Source organism: Nyctibius grandis, chromosome 3, assembly GCF_013368605.1.
Source record: "Nyctibius grandis isolate bNycGra1 chromosome 3, bNycGra1.pri, whole genome shotgun sequence".
Classification (NCBI taxonomy): Eukaryota; Metazoa; Chordata; class Aves; order Nyctibiiformes; family Nyctibiidae; genus Nyctibius; species Nyctibius grandis.
This window is the reverse complement of record NC_090660.1, coordinates 113988197-114012016: the sequence shown is the minus strand read 5'-3', so window position 1 is coordinate 114012016 and position 23820 is coordinate 113988197. Positions and strand designations below refer to the sequence as shown.

Here is a 23820-nt window from a genome sequence, read left to right as displayed (position 1 = left end):
CCATTCTCCTTCTGGGAGCGTTATCTCTGAACCTCATGGTACAGGCCTTGCTGTAATGAGCAGCCAAATATGATGAAAGAACAAAATCTATCAGGAAGCGTCAGCTGCTCTTTTAAGAAGGACCCGTACAGATTTAGGGCGTGAAATGGGCTTTAACAGCGAGCTTGGCAGCAGTTGTGTGTATTTATGGCCTTAGGGCAAACGTGGCAATGGGGCAAGACAATCACAGAATCACAGAATCAACCAGGTTGGAAGAGACCTCTGGGATCATCGAGTCCAACCGTTGCCCTGACACCACCATGGCAACTAGACCATGGCACTAAGTGCCATGTCCAGGCTTTTCTTAAACCCCTCCAGAGATGGTGACTCCACCACCTCCCTGGGCAGCCCCTTCCAATGGCTAATGACCCTTGCTGAGAAGAAATGCTTCCTAATGTCCAACCTGAACCTCCCCTGGCCAAGCTTGAGGCTGTGTCCTCTTGTCCTGTCGCTAGTTGCCTGGGAAAAGAGGCTGACTCCCTCTCTGCTACAGCCTCCCTTCAGGTAGTTGTAGACTGCACTAAGGTCACCTCTGAGCCTCCTCTTCTCCAGGCTAAACAACCCCAGCTCCCTCAGCTGTTCCTCTTAGGTCACAGAATCACAGAATCACAGAATGGTTAAGGGTTGGAAGGGACCTCTGGAGATCATCTAGTCCAACCCCCTGCCAAAGCAGGTTCACCCAGAGCACGCTGCACATGGTTGCGTCCAGGCAGGTTTTGAATATCTCCAGAGAAGGAGACTCCACAACCTCCCTGGGCAGCCTGTTCCAGTGCTCTGGCACCCTCAAAGGAAAGAAGTTCCTCCTCATATTCAGATGGAACTTCCCATGTTTCAGCTTGTGCCCATTGCCCCTTGTCCTGTCACTGGGCACCACTGAGAAGAGTCTGGTCCCCTCCTCTTGACACCCACCCCTAAGGTATTTGTAAGTGCTGATAAGGTCATACCCTCCAGACCCTTCACCAGCTTGGTGAAGATGCTTGGTGTTTAAAACCATGTGTTTTGTGACCCACCTCGTGCTCAACCCTCTCCTTCTGGTCTATCTACAGGTTTCTCCGTGGCACATGCAAGAAGACAGACGGGACCTGTTCCTTTTCTCACAAGGTGTCCAAAGACAAGGTCTGTATGGCTTCCCAACGAGCTCAGTGCGGCTCTACGAGCGAGCAGGCCTACACTGGCGGTTGTGGGAAAGTCTACCTCATTGAGTACTTCCAGCAGAGTTCGTTTGTAGTTTGCTTGCTGAGCTGTTGAGGCTCATGATGGGGTTGTGAGAGCAAAGCGTGCCTCTTCAGCCGGTGTGGTGAATCGGTAGATGAACACGTTGAGCAGTGGATTGGAAACCAGAGCACCTGGGGATGCGCTGGACAATGTGCGTTGGGTTGAGGAGTGCTTAAACTCCAGGGATCGGAGAGAACAAGCACGGGAGTAGCATTGAGTTGTGTCTAATCCTTAGCTACCTCCGTAAGGTAACCCTTTCTTCTAAATCACCCTGTGCTGGGGTTGGAGGAGGAGGATATTATAACACAGAAGAGCTTGAATTATGAATTAACCTTTCTAAAAAGCCAGCCAGTGAAACCAGCTGGCAGAACGGCTTTTGAGTTCATCATTGTTTTCAACCTTCTTGATGTATTTGGGGCTCCACGGTTTTATTACACAGAGCGAGGTGGAAAAATAATTAAGTTTTCTTTTAGTGATTATCAGTTGACGATTTAGCAGATTAACCTCCATTCAGTGGCTGGGATCTCCGGTTGGACGTAGCTTTGGAGACCTCAAGTTTTCAATATCTTTATAGATGATCTAGACGTAGGGATTGAGTGCACCCTCAGTAAATTTGCAGATGGCACCAAGGTGGGTGGGAGTGTCGATCTGCTGGAGGGTAGGAAGGCCCTACAGAGGGATCTGGACAGGTTGGATAGATGGGTCGAGACCAACGGCATGAGGTTCAACAAGAACAAGTGCCGGGTCTTACACTTGGGCCACAACAACCCCATGCAGTGCTACAGGCTGGGGGAAGAGTGGTTAGAAAGCGGCCCAGCGGAAAGAGACCCTGGGGTGTTGATGGACAGCCGGCTAAACATGAGCCAGCAGTGTGCCCAGGTGGCCAAGAAGGCCAATGGCATCCTGGCCTCTATTAGGAATGGTGTAGCCAGCCAGTCTGGGGAAGTGATCGTCCCTCTGTACTCGGCACTGGTGAGGCCACACCTTGAATCCTGTGTCCAGTTGTGGGCCCCGCACTTCAAGAAAGATGTTGAGGTGTTGGAGCGAGTCCAGAGGAGGGCGACCAAGCTGGTGAAGGGTCTGGAGGGTCTGACCTCCGAGGAACGGCTGAGGGAGCTGGGGTGGTTTAGCCTGGAGAAGAGGAGGCTCAGAGGTGACCTTATTGCAGTCTACAACTACCTGAAGGGAGGTTGTAGCAGAGTGGGAGTTGGCCTCTTCTCCCAGGCAACTAGCGATAGGACAAGAGGACACAGCCTCAAGCTTGGCCAGGGGAGGTTCAGGTTGGACATTAGGAAGAATTTCTTCTCAGCAAGGGTCATTAGGCATTGGAAGGGGCTGCCCAGGGAGGTGGTGGAGTCACCATCTCTGGAGGTGTTTAAGAAAAGCCTGGCCATGGCACTTAGTGCCCTGGTCTAGTTGCCATGGTGGTGTCAGGGCAATGGTTGGACTCGATGATCCCAGAGGTCTCTTCCAACCTCATTGATTCTGTGATTCTGTGTTGAAGCTGAGGCGAAGTAGGTGCTGAAGTTGAAGCGTAGCTGTGGGTCCTTCGCTGAGCTGGGATGTGCTTCACGCACGCATTTACATTTCAGCTTTGTTGGATGGATTTGGAGGATCATTTCTCTGCTGCAGACAAAGGATCACCCAGACAACGGCAGTAAGGTTAATCCCACCTGGGTATTGAAACGCCAACCAGAGCGGTGTCACCACGTGGGGAGCAGTTTGTGATCGGCTTTGGTATCAAGGCTCCGCTGTTGGGATGGAGATGCCATAAACCGGGATGTGAACAAGAATGGGTTTGCTCGGAGAGGCCCATGAGGCTCAGTCCTTCATCGTGGCGCTCGATGAGTCTACAGCCCCCCTTGGCTGTATTTCTGGCGTGTCATTGGTCGAAAGCAGCTTTGTCAAAGCTTTCACTGCTGTGCCTGGGGCACGGCGGGGACCGGAGCTCACCTTAGCCGTGCCAGATCTGTAGGCACTGCTTTTAATTACTCAAGCTTGGGTTATTTAGCCTGTGCCCTGTGAATTGTCCTTATAGCACCTTCTTCTCCCTGCTCCTTCCGCAGATCACCCTTCTCCATTCCCCATCCACAGCACCACATAGGTAATTACAGTGCAATTACTGACCTGTGAAGGATTTAACCCATTGGACGTCGGGTCTCATCAGCATCTAGGACAGGACCTTTTCCAACAGCGTTAGCCTTTGGGCACGCAGTTTTCCTGTCTCCCTTTGCCTCCGTTTGCCTAAGTCACGTTCGTTGTCAGCGGGGAGCTCATAAGTTATCCTGGCAGGGAGCGGAGCCGCTCTGAACGAGGCACAAAGCGCCATATGTTTTTTACATGTATCTCTCTTCAGAGTCACTTAATCATGAGTATATAAAATAGAGAAGATAGACTGGGGACAGCTGTACTCCCTGACTCGTGGCGTGTCAAAAGAGGATGAGAATTGATAGAAGGAAAAAGGCTGGTTTGTTTTTTTTTTTCCTTCCTATAACATATAGACTTCAGAAATAAAGAAGCCAAGAAAGAAGAAAGCTTTGCAAAGGGACTGGCTGGTGGTGGATCCAGGATTAATGCAGATTTGGAATGGACGTGGAGCCAGCGACTTCACAGAGTCACAGAATCAGTCAGGTTGGAAGAGACCACTGGGATCATCGAGTCCAACCATTGCCCTGACACCACCATGGCAACTAGACCAGGGCACTAAGTGCCATGGCCAGGCTTTTCTTAAACCCCTCCAGAGATGGTGACTCCACCACCTCCCTGGGCAGCCCCTTCCAATGGCTAATGACCCTTGATGAGAAGAAATGCTTCCTAATGTCCAACCTGACCCTCCCCTGGCCAAGCTTGAGGCTGTGTCCTCTTGTCCTATCGCTAGTTGCCTGGGAGAAGACGCCGACTCCCACTGCGCTACAACCTCCCTTCAGGTAGTTGTAGACTGCACTAAGGTCACCTCTGAGCCTCCTCTTCTGCAGGCTAAACACCCCCAGCTCCCTCAGCCATTCCTCGGAGGTCAGACCCTCCAGACCCTTTCCCAGCTTGGTCGCCCTCCTCTGGACTCGCTCCAACACCTCAACATCTTTCTTGAAGTGCGGGGCCCACAACTGGACACAGACTTCTTTTCACCCGAGTGAGTTCTGTGCAAGTGCTAACGGCAACACGCAAACCACTGCCTGCCCCTCTGTGCTGAAGGATTGATATTCATCCAGATTGCACGGGACCATTGGCTTACATCTGTACCGGCGAGTTAAATGGTATTTCAGCAGGTTCTGGAGCTTGGTTTTGGTCCCAGGGCTAAAACCTGGGTGAGACTTGGGAGTTGGAGATGGCCAAGGAGCTGTTGTGGTCGGCGGTTTGGCCGCAGCCATGTCCACCGAAGGATGTGATGGCTGGATGTGGATGGGTTTGTGCCATCTGAGAATATTCCTCAGCATGTTTAATCTGCTGGTGGAGATGTGGCCTCGGTTTCCCCTCCAGAAACACTGATGTGTCTTGGTGCCTCAAGCAGAACCTCAAGGTTTTGGCTTTTGGATTCCACTTTGGGTGGATAAATGGGGACCGCTGGCTGCAGCGTGGCGTGGAAAACTCAACCTTTCCTTCTTAGGAGCACCTTGCTGGTTAGAAATCGGGGAAGAATAATGATAATATCATCACGGTAATAAAACTGAATTAAAAAGGAGCAGCCATGCTGAAGTCTCTTGCAGAAGAAACGGTTTGCCGCCAGCATTTTGGAGACAGGGTCCCTGGGAAGGTGTCCCATGGGGCACAGGTGGCCTCTGCCCATCTCACCTTTTCCCTTAGCAGGTTTGCTGCTACCTAAGCATCATCTAAACCCAAGCTGAGTCGTTAAATTAACAAGCCTACAAACGAAGCAGGAAGGTGCCAGCTCTCTTACGTGCCTTAGAAACAAATGACGTGGTGGTGTCAGGGCAATGGTTGGACTCGATGATCGCAGAGGTCTCTTCCAACCTGATTGATTCTGTGATTCTGTGTGATTCTGTGCTTCTGGAGCACGTGTTTCTGGTCGCGCTCCGTGAGGAAGGGGGATTATTTTTCGCAGGATTAAGCCACCGCGGGGGCGGTTCAGAGGTCTCCGCTCGCCACCTTGGCGTCAACACGGAGCTGGAAGAGAAACAACCTCCTCTGCAGAGTTCAAGCCTGTTTCAGGGTGATTTATAGCTGCGGGGATGGTGCTACCCGAAGCGAGAGGCGACTTTTGCTTTCCAACTCCCGTAGCTCCCTGTTAACCCGGGTGATTACTAGCAAAGGTGCCGTTAGCCTCATTTATCAGCGGTGGAGAAAGGCAGGTGAAGTCGCTCGGCAGAGGAAGGCAGCGGTTTTCCCCCGCTCATGGTTTTTTTTGGAGCAGATCCCACTGCTCCTGAGATGAGAGTTGGGGGGGACTCTTGTTTTTGGCTATTTGAGTTGGGGTTTTAGTGCGATGAATTATTTTCTTCGTGTGGTTAATGACGATGTGGTGTCAGCCATGGTTTGGGGGTTGCCAGTTTTGCTGATGGCCCCATCAGTTGACTCTCAATTTCACTTTGTGGTTATAGAAGGGGGGAACCCCACAAACTCCTCATCAGAGAAGCTTCAGGTTATTGGCATCATGTATCTCACCTTGGTGGGAAGTCACTGGGGATGGGGCCCCATACCTGGTCCAGGAGGTGAAGGGCCAAGGACTTGCGGGGCTTAGCTATTGGTTTGAGGACAAAACTCTTGCTCAACCTAGGGGCAATCCCGTGCCTCAGTTTCCCCACCGAAAAATTGAGATAATCCCTCTGTTTTATATGGGGAAGCTGCGTGGGTTCAGCTGTCGCAGCAGCGGGGATCTTTTCCCATCCTAAGTGGCAAAACCCTTGCTCCTAGCAGAGGATGCTCTCCAGGACGGAGGGCTGCTCCAGATGGGCACGATGCTTTGCAGATGCTTTCAAAAACCAAACTATCCCTCTGGCAATGGGAAAACGGAGCCAGGAGGAGAGTGAAAAAGGAGCCATGAGGAGAGGGTCTCTAAATCGGAGAGACATGGACTTGACGGATGGACCACTCGGTGGATAACGAATTGGCTGGATGGTCGCACTCAAAGAGTTATAGTCAACGGTTTGATGTCCAAGTGGACACCAGTGAGGACTGGCGTTCCTCGGGGGTCGGGATTGGCACCGGTCCTGTTTAACATCTTTGTTGGCGACATGGACAGTGGGACTGAGTGCGCCCTCAGCAAGTTTGGGGCTGACACCGAGCTGTGTGGTGTGGTCGCCACGCTGGCGGGAAGGGATGCCATCCAGAGGGACCTTGACAGGCCTGAGAGCTGGGCCTGTGCGAACCACATGAAGTTCAACAAGGCCAAGTGCAAGGTCCTGCATGTGGGTCGGGACAATTCCAAGCACAAACACAGGCTGGGTGGAGAATGGGTTCAGAGCAGCCCTGAGGAGAAGGACTTGGGGGTGATGGGTGACGAGAAGCTCACCATGAGCCGGCAACGTGCGCTGGCAGCCCAGAAAGCCACCCGTGTCCTGGGCTGCATCCCCAGCAGCGTGGCCAGCAGGGCGAGGGAGGGGATTCTGCCCCTCTGCTCCGCTCTCGGGAGACCCCCCCTGCAGTGCTGCGTCCAGCTCTGGGGCCCCAACAGAAGAAGGACACGGAGCTGTTGGAGCGAGTCCAGAGGAGGCCACGGAGATGGTCAGAGGGCTGGAGCCCCTCTGCTCTGGAGACAGGCTGAGAGAGCTGGGGCTGTTCAGCCTGGAGAAGAGAAGGCTGCGGGGAGACCTTCTAGCACCTTCCAGTACCTGAAGGGGCTACAGGAAAGCGGGAGAGGGGCTTTTTACAAGGGCATGGAGTGACAGGACAAGGGGGAACGGTTTTAAACTGCAAGAGGGGAGATTGAGATGAGATGTGAGGAAGCAATTCTTTGGTGTGAGGGTGGTGAGAGCCTGGCCCAGGTTGCCCAGAGAAGCTGTGGCTGCCCCCTCCCTGGCAGTGTTCAAGGCCAGGTTGGATGGGGCTGGGAGCAACGTGGTCTAGTGGAAGGTGTCCCTGCCCATGGCAGGGGGGTGGAACTAGATGATCTTTAAGGTCCCTTCCAACGCAAACCAGTCTGTGATTCTATGAAAGCTGGTGGTTGGGGAATTTTGCCCCGCAGGGGATGCAGGGCACAGCCCTCACCTGAGGAGCATCTGTCGAAGCGATGCACGGGGAATTTCTCCTCGACAGAGTAGAGCCACCGGCGCATCCTGGTGATAAGAGAGAAACTGGTAAATCTGAATGAATGAGTGTGTGAGTGAAGGTTAGCGAGAGGCTAGGACTCGGGCAACCGCCCGCTGCTGTTACAACAGCTTTTCCCCTTGAGGAACTCGAAAAGAATCAGCATTTTTCTCCCTAATAGAGCTTCAAAACTCTGTTGTGAGCAATTTGGAAATTCACGTTGAGTTTCGGGTTCATTAGCTGCTGGCTCCAAAGCGTGTACATAGTCAAAGCTGTCTAATACGGACGCACCGCACCAGTGCCTTGAATTAATGTTATTGTTATTTGTGTGGACGTAGTGGGGTGCAAACAAGGTTAATTGAAATGAGAGTGCTGCTTCCTCTTGATAATGGCTCAGGCTTGACAGCTAGGAGGAGTTGAGTTTTGTAGAAGAGCTGCCTTTATTATCCCTTTTTATTAGAGCTAATTTGGGCTCTATATCAAAAACTACATTAAGGGAATCATTTACGGTCACACCACCACCACCAAAAAAAGATAGCCCCAGAGCCCTGTCCTTTATGTTAATGTCTGCAGTTAAAAGACAATTAAAAATAAACTCTTCTCTTTTAAAGCACCCTTTGTTTTCATTCCTCTCTGCTTCCCTCCTCCTTCACTCTGTTGCTCTTTGCCTCAAGTGAGTTAATTGAGTTAAAACCCTAATACGCCCTTCAGGGAAAGGGATTTTATCGGATACTCTTGGCTGTGGTTGTTGTAGAATTGTAAATATTAGTTTGGGGATGCTCGAACCGGCAGGACTGGGATGCTACTGGTGAACGGAGGGATCGATACCACGCCGAGCAGGAAGGAAATTTGGTGTGTAGGAGAGCAGCGAAGGGTTGAGCAGGAGGAGCCGGATCGTCGCGACGGCTTCGGGAAGCTCACGCCTATCGGCAGCTGCCTGGTTGGGTCGGGAAGTTGCCTGCGGTAGCCGGTGAGTTAAGGATGCTGAAATATCGCAGCAGGCTGGGTAATTTGTTTTTAATTATAACAGCTGGCAGAAGGTGAAGTTTGTGGTTTGAGGACGATGAGGGTCTTCGCTCGTTCGCTTTTCCCCGCCGGCTGTCGCGCTCGCTAAAGCTCGGGGCTCTGCTCCGTGTATCCAACCAACTCTCCTCCTCGACTGCTCGTGGCAGCAGCCCAGGCTCTCCTCCTCCTTTCCCTCCCTCCTCCAGCGCGCAGGGACAGGCATCACATCGCTCACAGCCCTTGAGGGTGCCAGGTTGATGTCTTGGCGTGATGCAGTCCCACCAAAAATGCTTGTGGAGGTGCAAGCGCTTGTTTTCCCCCTCGCCAAGACCCACCTTTTGGAGCCTTTATTAACCACGTGCTCTGCACCCTTCAGCCAGCTCCATACCCATGGAAGAGCCAAGTAGAGGGGACACCCCCAGGATGATGGTTTGGTTCTTCTGATGGCCAGAATCCTCCATGGGAGAGGGTGGCTGGGCTGGGTATGAGCCCTGCACTGCTGTTCCCATCACAGCCACTGCAAGGTCCTGCCGATGGGTCGGGGCAATCCCAAGCACAAATCCAGGCTGAGCAGAGAATGGAGTGAGAGCAGCCCTGAGGAGAAGGACTTGGGGTGATGGGTGACGAGAAGCTCACCATGAGCCGGCAACGTGCGCTGGAAGCCCAGAAAGCCACCCGTGTCCTGGGCTGCATCCCCAGCAGCGTGGCCAGCAGGGCGAGGGAGGGGATTCTGCCCCTCTGCTCCGCTCTCGGGAGACCCCCCCCTGCAGTGCTGCGTCCAGCTCTGGGGCCCAACAGAAGAAGGACACGGAGCTGTTGGAGCGAGTCCAGAGGAGGCCACGGAGATGCTCCGAGGGCTGGAGCCCCTCTGCTCTGGAGACAGGCTGAGAGAGTTGGGGATGTTCAGGCTGGAGAAGAGAAGGCTCCGGGGAGACCTTCTAGTGCCTGAAGGGGCTCCAGGAAAGCTGGAGAGAGGCTTTTTACAAGGGCATGGAGTGACAGGACAAGGGGGAACGGTTTTAAACTGCAAGAGGGGAGATTGAGATGAGATCTGAGGAAGCAATTCTTTGGTGTGAGGGTGGTGAGACACTGGCCCATGTTGCTCAGAGAAGCTGTGGCTGCCCCCTCCCTGGTCGTGTTCAAGGCCAGGTTGGCTGGGGCTTGGAGCAAGTTGGTCTGGTGGAAGGTGTCCCTGCCTGTGGCAGGGGGTTGGGACTGGATGATCTTTAAGGTCCCTTCCAATCCAAAACATTCTGTGATTCTGTGGTATCCTCTTGGGAAGGATACTATACAGAGGCTGTTTTCTTTTTGGTGGCAGTTTCATGCTTTCCACCCTCTCTCCGGCATCCTGAAGGATTCTAAGGCAGCATGTTCACCCTGGGGATATATATACAGTGGGACCACGTAATTTCAGGGAGGTGCGTTGCAGGAGACCAATAGAAGAGCTAAAAATACCTCTGGGACCAGTGGCTGGCAAAAGGCGTATATTTATTTTACACGTGTCGCGGTTTTATTTCAGTTCTGGGTGTTGGAACGGTTCCTAATCACGAGTCGAGAGGGGAGCGCTAACGAGTTTCTCATCCTTTGCCCTTGCAGATGCCGGTGTGCTCCTACTTCTTGAAGGGGATCTGCAACAACAGCAACTGCCCGTACAGCCACGTCTACGTGTCCAGAAAGGCAGAAGTGTGTCAGGATTTCCTCAAAGGCTATTGCCCCATGGGAGAAAAGGTAAAGAGGGGACCAGCTCTGGGGGTCCGGGGACAGATGTGCCTTTGCTGGAGCCACAGGATGGTTTTTTCACATGAGCTACGGCACCAAAGGGAGCCGTAGAGCTGGAAGCTGCTGAACACCTGGATGTGATGAACAGCAGGCCTGTGCCTTTCCAAAGGGTGATGGGTAAAGTGGTTTGGTTGCCTTACAGGCAGGAAGAAAAAAAAAAGGAAATAAATGAAAGGTTGGAGCGAGTCCAGAGGAGGGCGACCAAGCTGGTGAAGGGTCTGGAGGGTCTGACCTATGAGGAACGGCTGAGGGAGCTGGGGGTGTTTAGCCTGGAGAAGAGGAGGCTCCGAGGTGACCTTAGTGCAGTCTACAACTACCTGAAGGGAGGTTGTAGCGCAGTGTGAGTCGGCTTCTTCTCCCAGGCAACTAGCGATAGGAGAAGAGGGCACAGCGTCAAGCTTGGCCAGGGGAGGTTCAGGTTGGACATTAGGAAGCATTTCTTCTCAGCAAGGGTCATTAGGCATTGGAAGGGGCTGCTCAGGGAGGTGGTGGAGTCACCATCTCTGGGTGTGTTTAAGAAAAGCCTGGCCATGGCACTTAGTGCCGTGGTCTAGTTGCCATGGTGGTGTCAGGGCAACGGTTGGACTCGATGATCCCTGACAGCTCTTCCAACCTGATTGATTGATTGATTGATTGATTGATTGACCTGTTGGAGTGGGTCCAGAGGAGGCCACAAAAATGGTCAGAGGGCTGGAACAGCTCTGCTGTGGTGAAAGGCTGAGAGAGTTGGGGTTGTTCAGCCTGGAGGAGAGAAGGCTCCAGGGAGACCTTCTTGTGTCCTTTCAATACTTAAAGGAGTCTTCTAAGAAAGATGGGGACAAACTCTTTAGTAGGGCCTGTAGAGATAGGACGAGGGGTGATGGTTTTAAACTGACAGAGGGGAGAGTCAGACTAGATATAAGGAAGGGGAAAAAAGCCAAATGCGAGAGCTTTCAGGAAAGCAGGACATCAGCAGAAGTGGAGGGAAACACTAATAAATTAGTCTGTGCCTAATTACTTTTTGTGGCAGTGCGTGGAGGGGACTGAGTGCAGGATAAACATTTCCTCCGAAGGAAAACACGGGCATCCTGCCGCCTCCCTCCAGCGTAGCTCTAGCCACGCAGGCAGGGTCCCTACAATTATTTTTAAAATATTCCAATTTAAATGAAAATATAAAAGAGATATTTAGAATATTTATTCTATTAGTAAAAGTGCTTACCGCGTCACTTTTAGAGTGTCACAAAAGCATTCTCCTACAGATGATGGATAGCAGCCTGTAATTATATATGGGGAGAAATTGCTGAGCAGGCCATATTTAACTGGGGAGGAGAAATACCGGCTTGGGCCATTAAGGGTTAATTTTATTCTCTAAATAATATAAAAAGTGCTGAGTCCGTTCCTTTGCTCAGAGTCGAAAGTCCTCAAATGGACCCCGGAGAGTTTATAATATTCTACTGAATCAAGTAAAAATGTTAACCTTGCTTCATAAAACGATGGCTTGTTAAAGATGCGCAGTCCCTTTTCTGTTGAATAATTTAGGAGGGGAGTAAATCTTCTCTCGTTCTGCCTTTCCCCGTCCGAGGAACGGCGAGAGTGGTCTGAACCGCGAAGGGCACGGACAGCAAAGGTGTGCGATGCCGGCGTAACATGAAAGAGCCCTGGGGGTGCTGATCGACAGCCGGCTAAACACGAGCCAGCAGTGTGCCCAGGTGGCCAAGAAGGCCAATGGCATCCTGGCCTCTATTAGGGAATAGTGTAGCCAGCTGGTCTGGGGAAGTGATCGTCCCTCTGTACTCGGCACTGGTGAGGCCGCACCTTGAATCCTGTGTCCAGTTGTGGGCCCTGCACTTCAAGAAAGATGTTGAGGTGTTGGAGCGAGTGCAGAGGAGGGCGACCAAGCTGGTGAAGGGTCTGGAGGGTCTGACCTCTGAGGAACGGCTGAGGGAGCTGGGGTTGTTTAGCCTGGAGAAGAGGAAGCTCAGAGGTGACCTTAGTGCAGTCTACAACTACCTGAAGGGAGGTTGTAGCACAGTGGGAGTCGGCCTCTTCTCCCAGGCAACTAGTGATAGGACAAGAGGACACAGCCTCAAGCTTCACCAGGGGAGGTTCAGGTTGGACATTAGGAAGCATTTCTTTTCAGAAAGGGTTATTAGACATTGGAAGGGGCTGCCCAGGGAGGTGGTGGAGTCACCATCTCTGGAGGTGTTTAAGAAAAGCCTGGACATGACACTTAGTGCCATGGTCTAGTTGCCATGGTGGTGTCAGGGCAACGGTTGGACTCGATGATCCCAGGGGTCTCTTCCAACCTGGTTGATTCTGTGATTCTGTGATTCTGTGATCCTCGGAGGATAAACTCTAACGAGGATGGTTGGTAATTAGGAATTTATGTTCTTTTGTGCTGAGGTTTGGCACACTGGGCTCTTCTCCCAGTTGTGTTTTCCTCTCTGTGCTCCTCCGAAGAAGCACGATTGCTGATTTTTATCAGACCTTCATAAAAAATGTCCATTATTATCCATAATTTATGACATGTCGTTGGCTGTGTTGCCTTTTAAGTACATTTTAGGTGTCTTGCAGGATGCTCAGGCCAAGTTGGTCGGCCTATGACCCATCCCATGGTCTGTAACTCCAACTGCGGGAGCTCTTCATATAAAAGATGCCAGGACCAGCCTGCTCTGACTTCATGAGGAACTTAGAATAAGTGAGAAAGCTTTAATTTTCCATTCCCAAGTCTCTTTCAGAAATGTAGACTGTGGAGGGTAAAGGTCCCTCCACCCTTGGGAAAAGGGGACAGCTCCTATACAAGAGCATGACCACGTCCTTCGTTAAGGGAATATTACCCCCAATATTAATCGTTTCCAGGAGGGATCAGGTAGCTGAGCCAGAACTTTGATTTCCAGCATCCTCACCCATTCCTCAGTCGTGAGTTGAGAAGTTTCTCCACCCTGTGTGTGCGCACATGGACCTACAGCTTCCTAAAGGGAGTGAAGGGACCTGCAAGTTCAGCTTGGTGAAGCAGTCGGTGAAATACAGCTCCAAATAGCTCTGCGGCTCGAACCATCTCTAAAGACACCACCATATGTGTCTTAGATAAAGCCACCAAGTGATGCCCACCATGGAAATCTCCCTGCCACCTTGCCTGGAGCTCCCTGACCTTCTCCAGCACCATGAAATGGTCATGCTGGGTAGGGCTGGTCCCTCGGTCATCTGCACTGGAGGAAGCCTGAAGGGGGAAGTGGGAAGAGAGGGAGAAATGCGGCCTCTTGCAGGTGCTCCCCAGGGTTTTCCAAAGACGTTTTAATGAGCTGCTTTATGGTAGAAGCTCATCTATGGTTCCCCATCCCTCCTCCCGTATGTGCCTGCACCTCACTTTGGGGCATGGGTTCACTGGGAGAGGATGGGTTGAGGCTGGTGGGCTCAAGGGATGATGTGGCACTATTGAGGGAAGCCATGGTGGCACGTCCCCTGGGGCTAGGGAGAAGCAAGACGTGCAGTCATGAGCGGGTGACATGGCCAGCAAGCCTGGAGGAGGGATGCTGGTCTTGTCCAACTGCCAAGCCTCTCTCGTTGCTGCGCCAACACTTGGCTCCTGAAATAATACCCAAATAATATGAAGTAAATAATACAAAAATAATATGAAATAATACCTGGCCCAAAGGAACTCGTAGGGTGATAATGTCCGTTGCACGTTGGGCTGCTGTTGTGATATTTGACGGCTAACTGTGAGCTGAGATCTTTGTGTGGCTGAGAGCTTGGAGCTTGGAATTACGGCAAGCGCATGCGTTACATCCAGAGATGACCCCAAGGAGCAGGTGCCTTGAGATCACAGAATCACAGACTGGTTGGGGTTGGAAGGGACCTCTGGAGATCATCTAGTCCAACCCCCTGCCAAAGCAGGGTCACCCAGAGCGTGTTGCACAGGGTCATGTCCAGGTGGGTTTGAATATCTCCAGAGAAGGAGACTTCCCACCCTCCCTGGGCAGCCTGTGCCAGGGCTCTGGCACCCTCAAAGTAAAGAAGTTGTTCCTCAAATTCAGATGGAACTTCCCATGTTTCAGTTTGTGCCCATTGCCCCTTGTCCTGTCACTGGGCACCACTGAGAAGAGTCTGGCCCCATCCCCTTGACACCCACCCCTGAGGTATCTGTGAGCATTGATAAGATCCCCTGTCAGTCTGCTCTTCTCCAGCTGAACAGCCCCAGCTCCCTCAGCCTCTCCTCATAAGATAGATGCTCCAGTCCTCTAATCATCTTTGTAGTCCTCCACTGGACTCTCTCCAGTAGTTCCTTGTCTTTCTTGAACTGGGGGGCCCAGAACTACACACAGTTACTCCAGGTGTGGCCTCACTAGGGCAGTGTAGAGGGGGAGGAGAACCTCCCTTGACCTGTTGGCCACACTCTTCCTCATGCACCCCAGGACACCACTGGCCTTCTTGGCCCCAAGGGCACATTGCTGGTCCATGGTGAACTTGTATTCCACCAGAACTCCCAGGTCCTTCTCCGGAGAGTTGCTTTCCAGCAGGTCAGCCCCAACCTGTACTGGTGCATGGGGTTATTCCTCCCGAGGTGCAGGACCCTACACTTGCCTGTGTGAGATTTGCTTTACAGACACAAAACGTGACTTATTGGGGAAGAAACGGTATTAGGAAGAATCATGACTAGGGCAGGTTTTGGTGCTGCCATCCTCTAGCCCTCGCAGCACGTCAGAGCAAAGGCAAGCGAGTCAGCCCGGTCCCCTCTAACTGCTGCAGCTGTAAAATTGTTTTGTATTAAATAAGCTTTTCCCCCACGGTGTACATTAGCGAGCGTGTTGCATTAAATACCGATCTTCATATTCTTTCCATCAGCTGCCTCGAAGCCTGTGGGTAAATTGTTCCCCCGTGGGGACTGTTAAGCAGTAAGACACGGTGAGATTAAACAATGAGGCTACTGTGAGAACACACGGGGAAATGTGCTGGGATAAATCACGGGGAGGTGGGGGCTCCACTGCTCCGGTGTTTGCCGGTAACCCACAGAATCACAGAATCAATGAGGTTGGAAGAGCCCTCTGGGATCATCGTGTCCAACCATTGCCCCGACACCACCATGGCAACTAGACCAGGGCACTAAGTGTCATGTCCAGGCTTTTCTTAAACCGCTCCAGAGATGGTGACTCCACCACCTCCCTGGGCAGCCCCTTCCAATGGCTAATGACCCTTGCTGAGAAAAAATGCTTCCTAATGTCCAACCTGAACCTCCCCTGGCGAAGTGTGAGGCTGTGTCCTCTTGTCCTAGCGCTAGTTGCCTGGGAGAAGAGGCCGACTCCCACTCTGCTACAATCTCCCTTCAGGTAGTTGTAGACTGCACTAAGGTCACCTCTGAGCCTCCTCTTCTCCAGGCTGAACAGCCCCAGCTCCCTCAACAACCCGTCTCTCATGAGGACCCCAACCGGCACAACCAGCCCCATCCCTGCCGATGAAGCTTGACCAAGGGACCTGCCATGGTTGACTTGTGCGGGGATTGCCCGGCAGTCTCCTAAAATCCATCTTTTCAGTCTGCTGAGTTGGTTGGCCAACAGCCTCTCACCGGAGCTCTTATTTGTACCTTGGCCACATAAAACATTGTCAACGCTCATGCTAGCAGGGGTAGCTCTGGTTAGCACGTGCTGCCCGAGGAAGTGCCGCTTCCTTGGGAAAAATAATTTTCCTCCCCCACGTGGAGGGTGGTGGTTTTCACAGTGGCAGCTGCTCAATTTTTCTGTAGAAAATGCCAATGTGGGGACTTTTTCTTAGCTGACACCTTGTTCTCGTTTGTGTTTCTCTAGTCTGATGATGCGTTAGGTTGTTTATTTGCTTCTTTGCTGGTGGAAGTTTAACAGGTTCCCACCATAAACCAATTTCATGTGTCTGAGACATTAAATTTAAGATGTTTCTTTAGGAAAAGCTGCATGAGCTGTGTTAGCAGCAGCTAACAGGTAAATGTCTTTGAGGTTTTTCTCTTAATTATCCAGTGCTCTGTTCGTGATGGAGAGCGGCAGCCTGGGGTCTTTGTTCACCTTAATCTGTTACCACAGGAAGGTGAAGATCAACATTGTTCATATTGTATGTTCTCAGCTGGTTTTTGTTGCCTGCTGGCTAAACCAGCGTTTTTCTTTTCTCACAGCCAACAGATATCAGGTGTTGGTCTTTCTGGGTCCTTTTTCCTCCTCCTTTGGTCATAGGTTGACCCCCAGCCAGCTTGCCTTTTCTTTGAGCATATGCAGTAATTGAGGAACCTACTTGTGCACGTTCATCCGGGTAGTTGCTGGCTGATTTCCACCTCTGCAATTACATTCCACCTCCATCTTTTATTGAACCATAGAATGGTTTGGGTTGGAAGGGACCTTTAAAGATCATCCAGTCCAACCCTCTGGCCACAGGCAGGGACATCTCCCACTAGATCAGGTTGCTCAAAGCTCCGTCCAACCTGACCTTGAACACTTCCAATGATGGGGCATCCACAGCTTCTCTGGGCAATCTGGTCCAGTGTCTCACCACCCTCAGCGTAACAGATGTCTTTCTTATGTCCAGTCTAGACCTACCCTTTGTTGGTTTATCACCGTTGCTCCTCGTCCTGTCATGACAGGCCCTGGTAAAAAGTCTCTCTCCATCTTTCTTACAAGCCCCCTTTCTATATTAAAAGGCCACAGAAAGGTCCCCCTCGGAGCCTCCTCTTCTCCAGGCTTCTCCAACCCCAGCTCTCTCAGCCTTTCTTCCTAGGAGAGGTGTTCCAGCCTGCTGATCATCCTGGACTTCTGTCCCATGTGGTCATGGTGGCCACCACAGCACCTGTCCCGTATGGTGTGGAGATAAAGGACACTGGCTTTCCTCTTCCCACAGCATCGAGAGACTTAGTGACAGCAAAAACCTTGGAGGTCCTCCTTCTCCCCGAGGTCCCCGCTGCTGTGGCTGGGCTGGCGGTGGGACAGGAGCTGCTCTGTTCTCACTGCTGCCATTTCAGAGCTCCAACCTCTGAAGCACGTGGACAAATCTCTGGGTGAAAAATCCATCAAGGGTTGTTAAACATCTTCTGGCTGTGAATATCCTGAAGGCCCTGACTGCTCCTTGATCTTATCCCTCCAAAACTGGTACTGGATGTATCCAGAGAGGATCTGGGGGAGGTTTTGGATGTGTTGGGGGTTGTGAAGGAAAGCACCCCAACTTTGCAAACAGCCTTCCCCTTTCCCTCCCGGTGTGTTAGCATCGAGAGACACCGTGTTTTGGGGCTGAGTTTCTTCCAGATCAGTTTTCTGGGTAGCAGCCTTGTACTCGTGGGTCTTCAGCATCACATCAGTGGGTCAGCAAAGGTTTGCTCCTCTCCTAGAGGCCCTTCAGGTACTATATGAGACCTTAAGCAGCTCCTTCACGTGCACATCGTTTGGCCCACACTTTTAATTTGGGACTGACTAAGAGGTTTTAAATGCAGATGATTTTTCTTTCAAGTCCCCTCAGGGCTGATGCCTGTAGAGAACCAGCCGTGGCAGGAGCAGATTTCCTGGCTCAAAGCACTCATCTCCAAACTCCACGATGTTGTTGTGCTGAATTAGACCCAATCAAGCTGAGAAGCTCCTCCATGCCCAGCTATCAGGGGGGGCTCTTTGAAGTGCAAGAAGTCTTAATATAAAACCTCTCCTCTTGGTATTAACATGGGGAGGGGTACAGTGAAGGCTAAGCTTGAGCCATCCCAGATTTTCCCTATCTTGGCCGTACCTCCATCTTATTCCTTTTATGATCCTATCACAACTGCTTCCAATTTCCTCTCCCCTTTGATTCAGAGCTGGTGATGGTGGGACATGCTCATGGTGTTGGATAGAGAAGGAGAGGATCTTGTAGGTGTTCAGGATCTGGTTGGACCTGAGCAGAGGGGCTGTGGGGAAATGGTGATGGATCTCCCAACATGATGAAGGGCTGCCCAGGAGGTAACTGGGGGGGATGTTCATTAAGGCTGTAAATCAGTGAAACAAGTGAGCTCATCAAAGGGTGGAGAAGAGGAAGAGGAGAAAGACTTGCCTGATTTTGCTGTTCAGAGACATATCACTTTTCCATCTTGGTGAAATCTTTAAAGATGACCCATGTAGGGATGGGCTTGCTGAGCCCCAGTGCCCTGCTCTGTACCTCCTTGTCACCAAACACATCCTGCACCAGGGATAAAACTCACTCCGGCTCCTCTTAGAAGAATCAAAACTCAAATGGATTTAACGGCCTGCGTTCATGAAGGTTGGATGTTAGTGTCTGGACATCAGCAGATTGCTTCTTCTTAAGAGATCATCCATTTTATACACTTCCAGCAGTGTGAGAGTGTGATGAGGAGGTGTCGCATTAAAGCACCTCGGCAGCTTCTCCTCCCCCTTCTCTCACTTGTGTGAGGGAAAGAGCCATTTAAGATTTAAATTTATCTCCGTCTTGCACACAGCTGTTTTGGGCTCAGATGAAGGACAGGTGGTAGAAATGCTTGATCGTAGCTACAGAAACATTGATTGAATGCGTGAAGCTTTGCGTGGGGCTGGGTTTAGAGGTTACGAGCCCTCTCTGGGCTTTCTCAGGTAGGATGTCAACATGCGTGCAGGGGGAAAAAGGAGAGGAGTGTGCCAGGTCGATTCATCAAGGCTGTAAGGTCCTGCCCTTGGGGCACAACAACCCCATGCAACGCTACAGGCTGGGGGAAAAGTGGCTGGAAAGTGCCTGGCAGAAAAGGACCTGGGGGTGTTGGTCGATGGGTGGCTGAACATGAGCCAGCAGTGTGCCCAGGTGGCCAAGAAGGCCACCAGCATCCTGGCTTGTATCAGCACTAGTGTGGCCAGCAGGACTAGGGCAGGGATCGTCCCCCTGTGCTCGGCACTGGTGAGGCTGCACTTGAAATCCTGTGTTCAGTTTTGGGCCCCTCATGACAAGCAAGACCTTGAGGTGCTGGAGCGAGTCCAGAGAAGGGCAACGAAGGTGGTGAAGGGTCTGGAGCACAAGTGTGATGGGGAGCGTCTGAGGGACCTGGGGGGGTTTAGTGTGGAGAAAAGGAGGCTGAGGGGAGACCTTCTCGCTCTCTACAACTGCCTGAAAGGAGGGTGTAGCGAGGGGGGGTTGGTCTCTTCTCCCAGGTAAGAAGTGGTGGGATGAGAGGAAACAGCCTCAAATTGTGCCAGGGGAGGTTTAGATTGGAGATCAGGAACAATTCCTTCATGGAAAGGGTTGTCAAGCACTGGCACAGGCTGCCCAGGGCAGTGGTGGAGTCCCCATCCCTGGAGAGATTTAAAAGCCGTGTAGATGTGGTGCTGAGGGACATGGGTTAGTGGTGGACTTGGTAGTGCTGGGTTAATGGTTGGACTTGATGATCTTGAAGGTCCTTCCAACCAAAACAATTCTATTATTCTATGATCAGTAACTTTTTCCTAGTGCTGGAGCAGACACAGCGTGGAGCTACCTGGGCATGGCTCCCTCACCTTCATTTTGACCCAAATTGTGTTGGGTCCGTTTGCCTGGAGTTTTTAGTGATATTTTAGGCATATCTGTAGACAGTAGTACAGTATGTACCTGTTCCAGCTGTGACTTCATGGTGTGCTGAGTGGGCTTCAACTTTCCTGCTGTTTTTCGCTGCTTGTAGGCATGTCTGGGTGGCACTGGAGATAACTCCTGGGCAGTGGGGCAGCGCCTTCTCTGGGACAGGGGATTTGTGACTTACCTTCTGCCATCATTCAGAAATAGCTGATGGAGAGCACTGCTTTTGATAGCTCTTTTACAGTCCACTGCAGCTGTATGAAAATCAACTACAAAAGCAACTTCATTTCGCTTATCTTTAATTTTGGCTCTGGTTGACAGATGTTTTCTGGGTGCTGGAGTTGCCTGCTTGATTGGGTTTTTTTCCTCTAATGTGTAGCAGAAATCTTCAGTCAACAAACTGATTAGTAAGTAAAATCTTTATTAAAAACAGTAATGGCTAGGCTTGGTAATGAGTCACAGAATCACAGAATCAATGAGGTTGGAAGAGCCCTCTGGGATCATTGAGTCCAACCATTGCCCTGACACCACCATGTCAACTAGACCATGGCACTAAGTGCCATGTCCAATCTTTTCTTAAACCCCTCCAGAGATGGTGACTCCACCACCTCCCTGGGCAGCCCGTTCCGTTACGAGTCTACTCATAAGATCACGAATGGTGGCCAGGCTGGATTTGAGCAGGCTGAGATCTGTCTGGGTGCATCCCGTTGGCTTCCTGGGGACCTTGAGTCCTTGTGCGTCTCCTCTGGGCGATGACGGCTGTGCTGCTGATAGTAGGTGATAAATCTCGGTGCTAGCGATGAGAGCTTTCTGTTCAAAATGCTTCGTAGAGGAGGTTTAAATCTAATCAGGTTTCTTCCATGCCCAATCCTACCCGTGTATCGCTGGGGAAATCTTTGTGGGTTTCCAGTTGCATCTTATTTACCATACTCTGTAACGGCATAATGAGGGTTCTTATTGCTACTTTAATTTAACTGTAGTATCTTCAACAGCATTCAGATGCTTACATTAAAGATGTTGCTTATCAGGGCAAACTTGAACTGCTTAATAGCCTGGGCTAGTTGATAATGTTGCCCAGATAAATACAGGTCTATGATTTTCTCTCTTGTACTTTAATATCTTTGGAGGTGCATTGCAAAACCTGAAAATTAAGAAGTTTGGGGGAAAAGCAGTCGCTGAATCATGCTATAAAGTGGGAATATACTGATGAGGCAGAGAGTTCTTGATTTCAACCTGAACTTCTGTACAGATGAACGCAAAGAAGAGCAGATTTCGTCTTTGCTTCCCGTGCTGGAATCTCCCTTCGTTCCCATCTGTTCTCTGTTGTCGGACGATCTCTGCGTCCCGCAAGCAGTGGGTGACACCTTCCCTGAGCCACCTGGAATCACGCACGTGGTGGAGCCCCTGTCACCCCTGATGCAGATGACACTGTAGGGGATGTCCGGTGGATGTGATGATTTGGGGTTGGTAATTGCCGTCGATGGGTTCCCCATGTGAAACTGGCTCCATCGCAGCTTTGGGGTGTGACAGATGAGATTGTGAGGGTCTCTGATGGAAATGGGGTTCCTCAACAAAGCAGCACAGGGGATGATTGAATGCCGTAGACATTGCCATGCAGTAGTGAATGCCGGGTTGGGGATGCACCTTCTGGATGGCCGCATCCAAGAGTTATAGTCATGGGCTCAATGACCAAGTGGAAACCAATAACAAGTGGTGTCCCACAAGGGTCTGTACTGGGAAATGAAGATTTAATATCTTCATTAACGACATAGTGGGATTGAGTGCACCCTCAGCAAGTTTGCAGATGACACCAAGCTGAGTGGTGCCATTGATTCCCTTGAGGGAACGGATATCATAGAATCATAGAATGGTTTCGGTTGGAAGGAACCTTAAAGATCATCTAGTTCCAACCCCCCTGCCATGGGCAGGGACACCTTCCACTAGACCAGGTTGCTCCAAGCCCCATCCAACCAGGCCTTGAACACTACCAGGGAGGGGGCAGCCACAGCTTCTCTGGGCAACCTGGGCCAGTGTCTCACCACCCTCACAGTAAAGAATTTCTTCCTAATATCTGATCTAAATCTACCCTCTTTCACTTTAAAACCATTCCCCCTCGTCCTATGAATCCTAGCAAGCATTTGGAGATGGCCATCAGAAGTCATCACTTCCCTGCAAGCATTTTGCTAGGGCACCAAACTCTATTTTAGGAGCAGAAACCCATTTTGGAGCAAATTCCTTAGGATAATTCTGTCGGCTACATTTTTCCATCATTATTCCACAGCCTGGATGATGTTTGGATGTATTGTCCTCCAGGTTTTAACGACAGGGAGCTGGAGGTTTTGTTTTTTTTAAGGCTGCTTCCATCTGCACCCAATTATAAAAAAGCCATCAAAAAAAAGCTATTTACTGGCTGTCAGTTCGGAGCGGCGTCAGAAAACAGCTCCGCCACCTCCAGCGATAGCTTCCCAACAGCCACTTACTGCTGAGATGTGGTGGGTAAGAGGGACATTAAAACAGCCTGACATCAATCCAGCCAGTTAATCCTGCCGCTTGGCGATGGGGCTACCTGTAAGAGCTCCGGCGGAGCTGCGTGGATATGCAGAGGGCTTTAAAAAATAAGAAGCACTTGAGTTGAGGAACTTGGATTTTGGGGGTTAACTCATGCTTTTAATGCTCCCCTCCCCCAGAAGGTCTGCTTGGTGTTTTTATCACTGCTGTGCTCCAGGTTTCTAGGCAGGAGCTGGACTTGTGTCCATCACAGTTTACGGAGAGATCACAGAATCACAGAATCAATCAGGTTGGAAGAGCCCTCTGGGATCATCGAGTCCAACCATTGCTATGACACCACCATGGCAACTAGACCATAGCACTAAGTGCCATGTCCAGGCTTTTCTTAAACACCACCAGAGATGGTGACTCCACCACCTCCCTGGGCAGCCCCTTCCAATGCCTAATGACCCTTGCTGAGAAGAAATGCTTCCTAATGTCTAAGATGGACACGGGTCCAAGGAGACGAGAAGGTGCTCCAGCACTTTGCCATCTCTTGTCCGTCTGCTGGTCCCTTGTCACCTGCTGTCCCCCAGCGGCTGGGAAAGGCGGGATCGAGCAGAGGGTAAGAGGAGCCTGGAGATACTTGAGAAGTTCAACCTGGGCAAACTGCTGGTGGAGTGGAGCCGGGAATGTCGGGCTGGATGGGGCCTCTCATCCCCACCCCATAAGGTCAGTGGGCGGTTGTTGATCGGCCCAGTAACCCAGCTTTGCCTTCCTCCCGCCCTCCGCTGCCTCCTGCCAAGCTCGCTCATGGAAAATGTTAATTAACGTCATTCCTGAGGCTGAGCCTGGACCTTGCACCAGTTGCTACCTCCTTCTTTGCCAGGTCTGTGCTAAAGAAGGCTGCGCCCTGCAAACCCTGTCGTCCCCGTCCCACTCCCCGTGCGCGTCAGGGTCCATTGGGCTATTTAAGGCTTTGTGGGTTGTTAACGGCACCTTGAATTTCACCCAAAGCTGCCTGGCAGCCAGGGAGGAGTCCTGGCCACAGGGGCTGCCAACTGGGCACCATCCCAGCACCGGGCACCGCTGTTGGTCTCCTCTGGGCAGGCTGTGGGGGGAACCCCGGAATGGGGCAACCAAGATGGGGACAGCAACAGCATGATGACACCATCCTCATCAGCACCTGATGGAGACGCGAAGTTTCTCCCCAGGGTTTTTAGGGGTGCTGTGGGTTTTCTGTTGGCTCTGTTGGAAGGGACCAGAGGCTTTTTTTTCTCTTTTTATGGTCCAACCTGTGGTCTGGCGGGGGTCCCACGGGGGTATAATTAGCCACCCCGACAGGTGGAAGGGATCAGATGGCCCCCAGCGCGAGGTCGCGCCCTCCAACCCGCAGCCCCGCTCGGCTTCACCCCGCCTGACACGTGGCGAGCAGCAAAACCTCCTTAGAGCAACCCAGCCCCAGTGTGTTTGCTCTGGCATGCGGGGCAAGAGCAGAAGAGCTGTCGTAAATAAACAGAAGGGGCTTTTCCAGCCGCCGAGCCCAGCTGGGAGGCGATCCCAACCTCACCACCCCAGCCCTGAAACAGCGGTGATGGACGGGGCGTTACGGAA

General features: G+C 51.5%; 1 protein-coding gene across 2 annotated transcripts in view; it reads left to right on the top strand.

Moving 5' to 3' along the window:
• Positions 1-23820, top strand: part of ZC3H3 (zinc finger CCCH-type containing 3) — a 211951-nt gene that overhangs the window by 165374 nt on the left and 22757 nt on the right. For both annotated transcript variants that reach the window (XM_068397158.1, XM_068397157.1), the window contains 2 exons: positions 1086-1155; positions 10057-10188. In XM_068397158.1, the coding sequence (XP_068253259.1) occupies positions 1086-1155; positions 10057-10188 (202 nt within the window). The remainder of the gene's footprint in view (positions 1-1085; positions 1156-10056; positions 10189-23820) is intronic.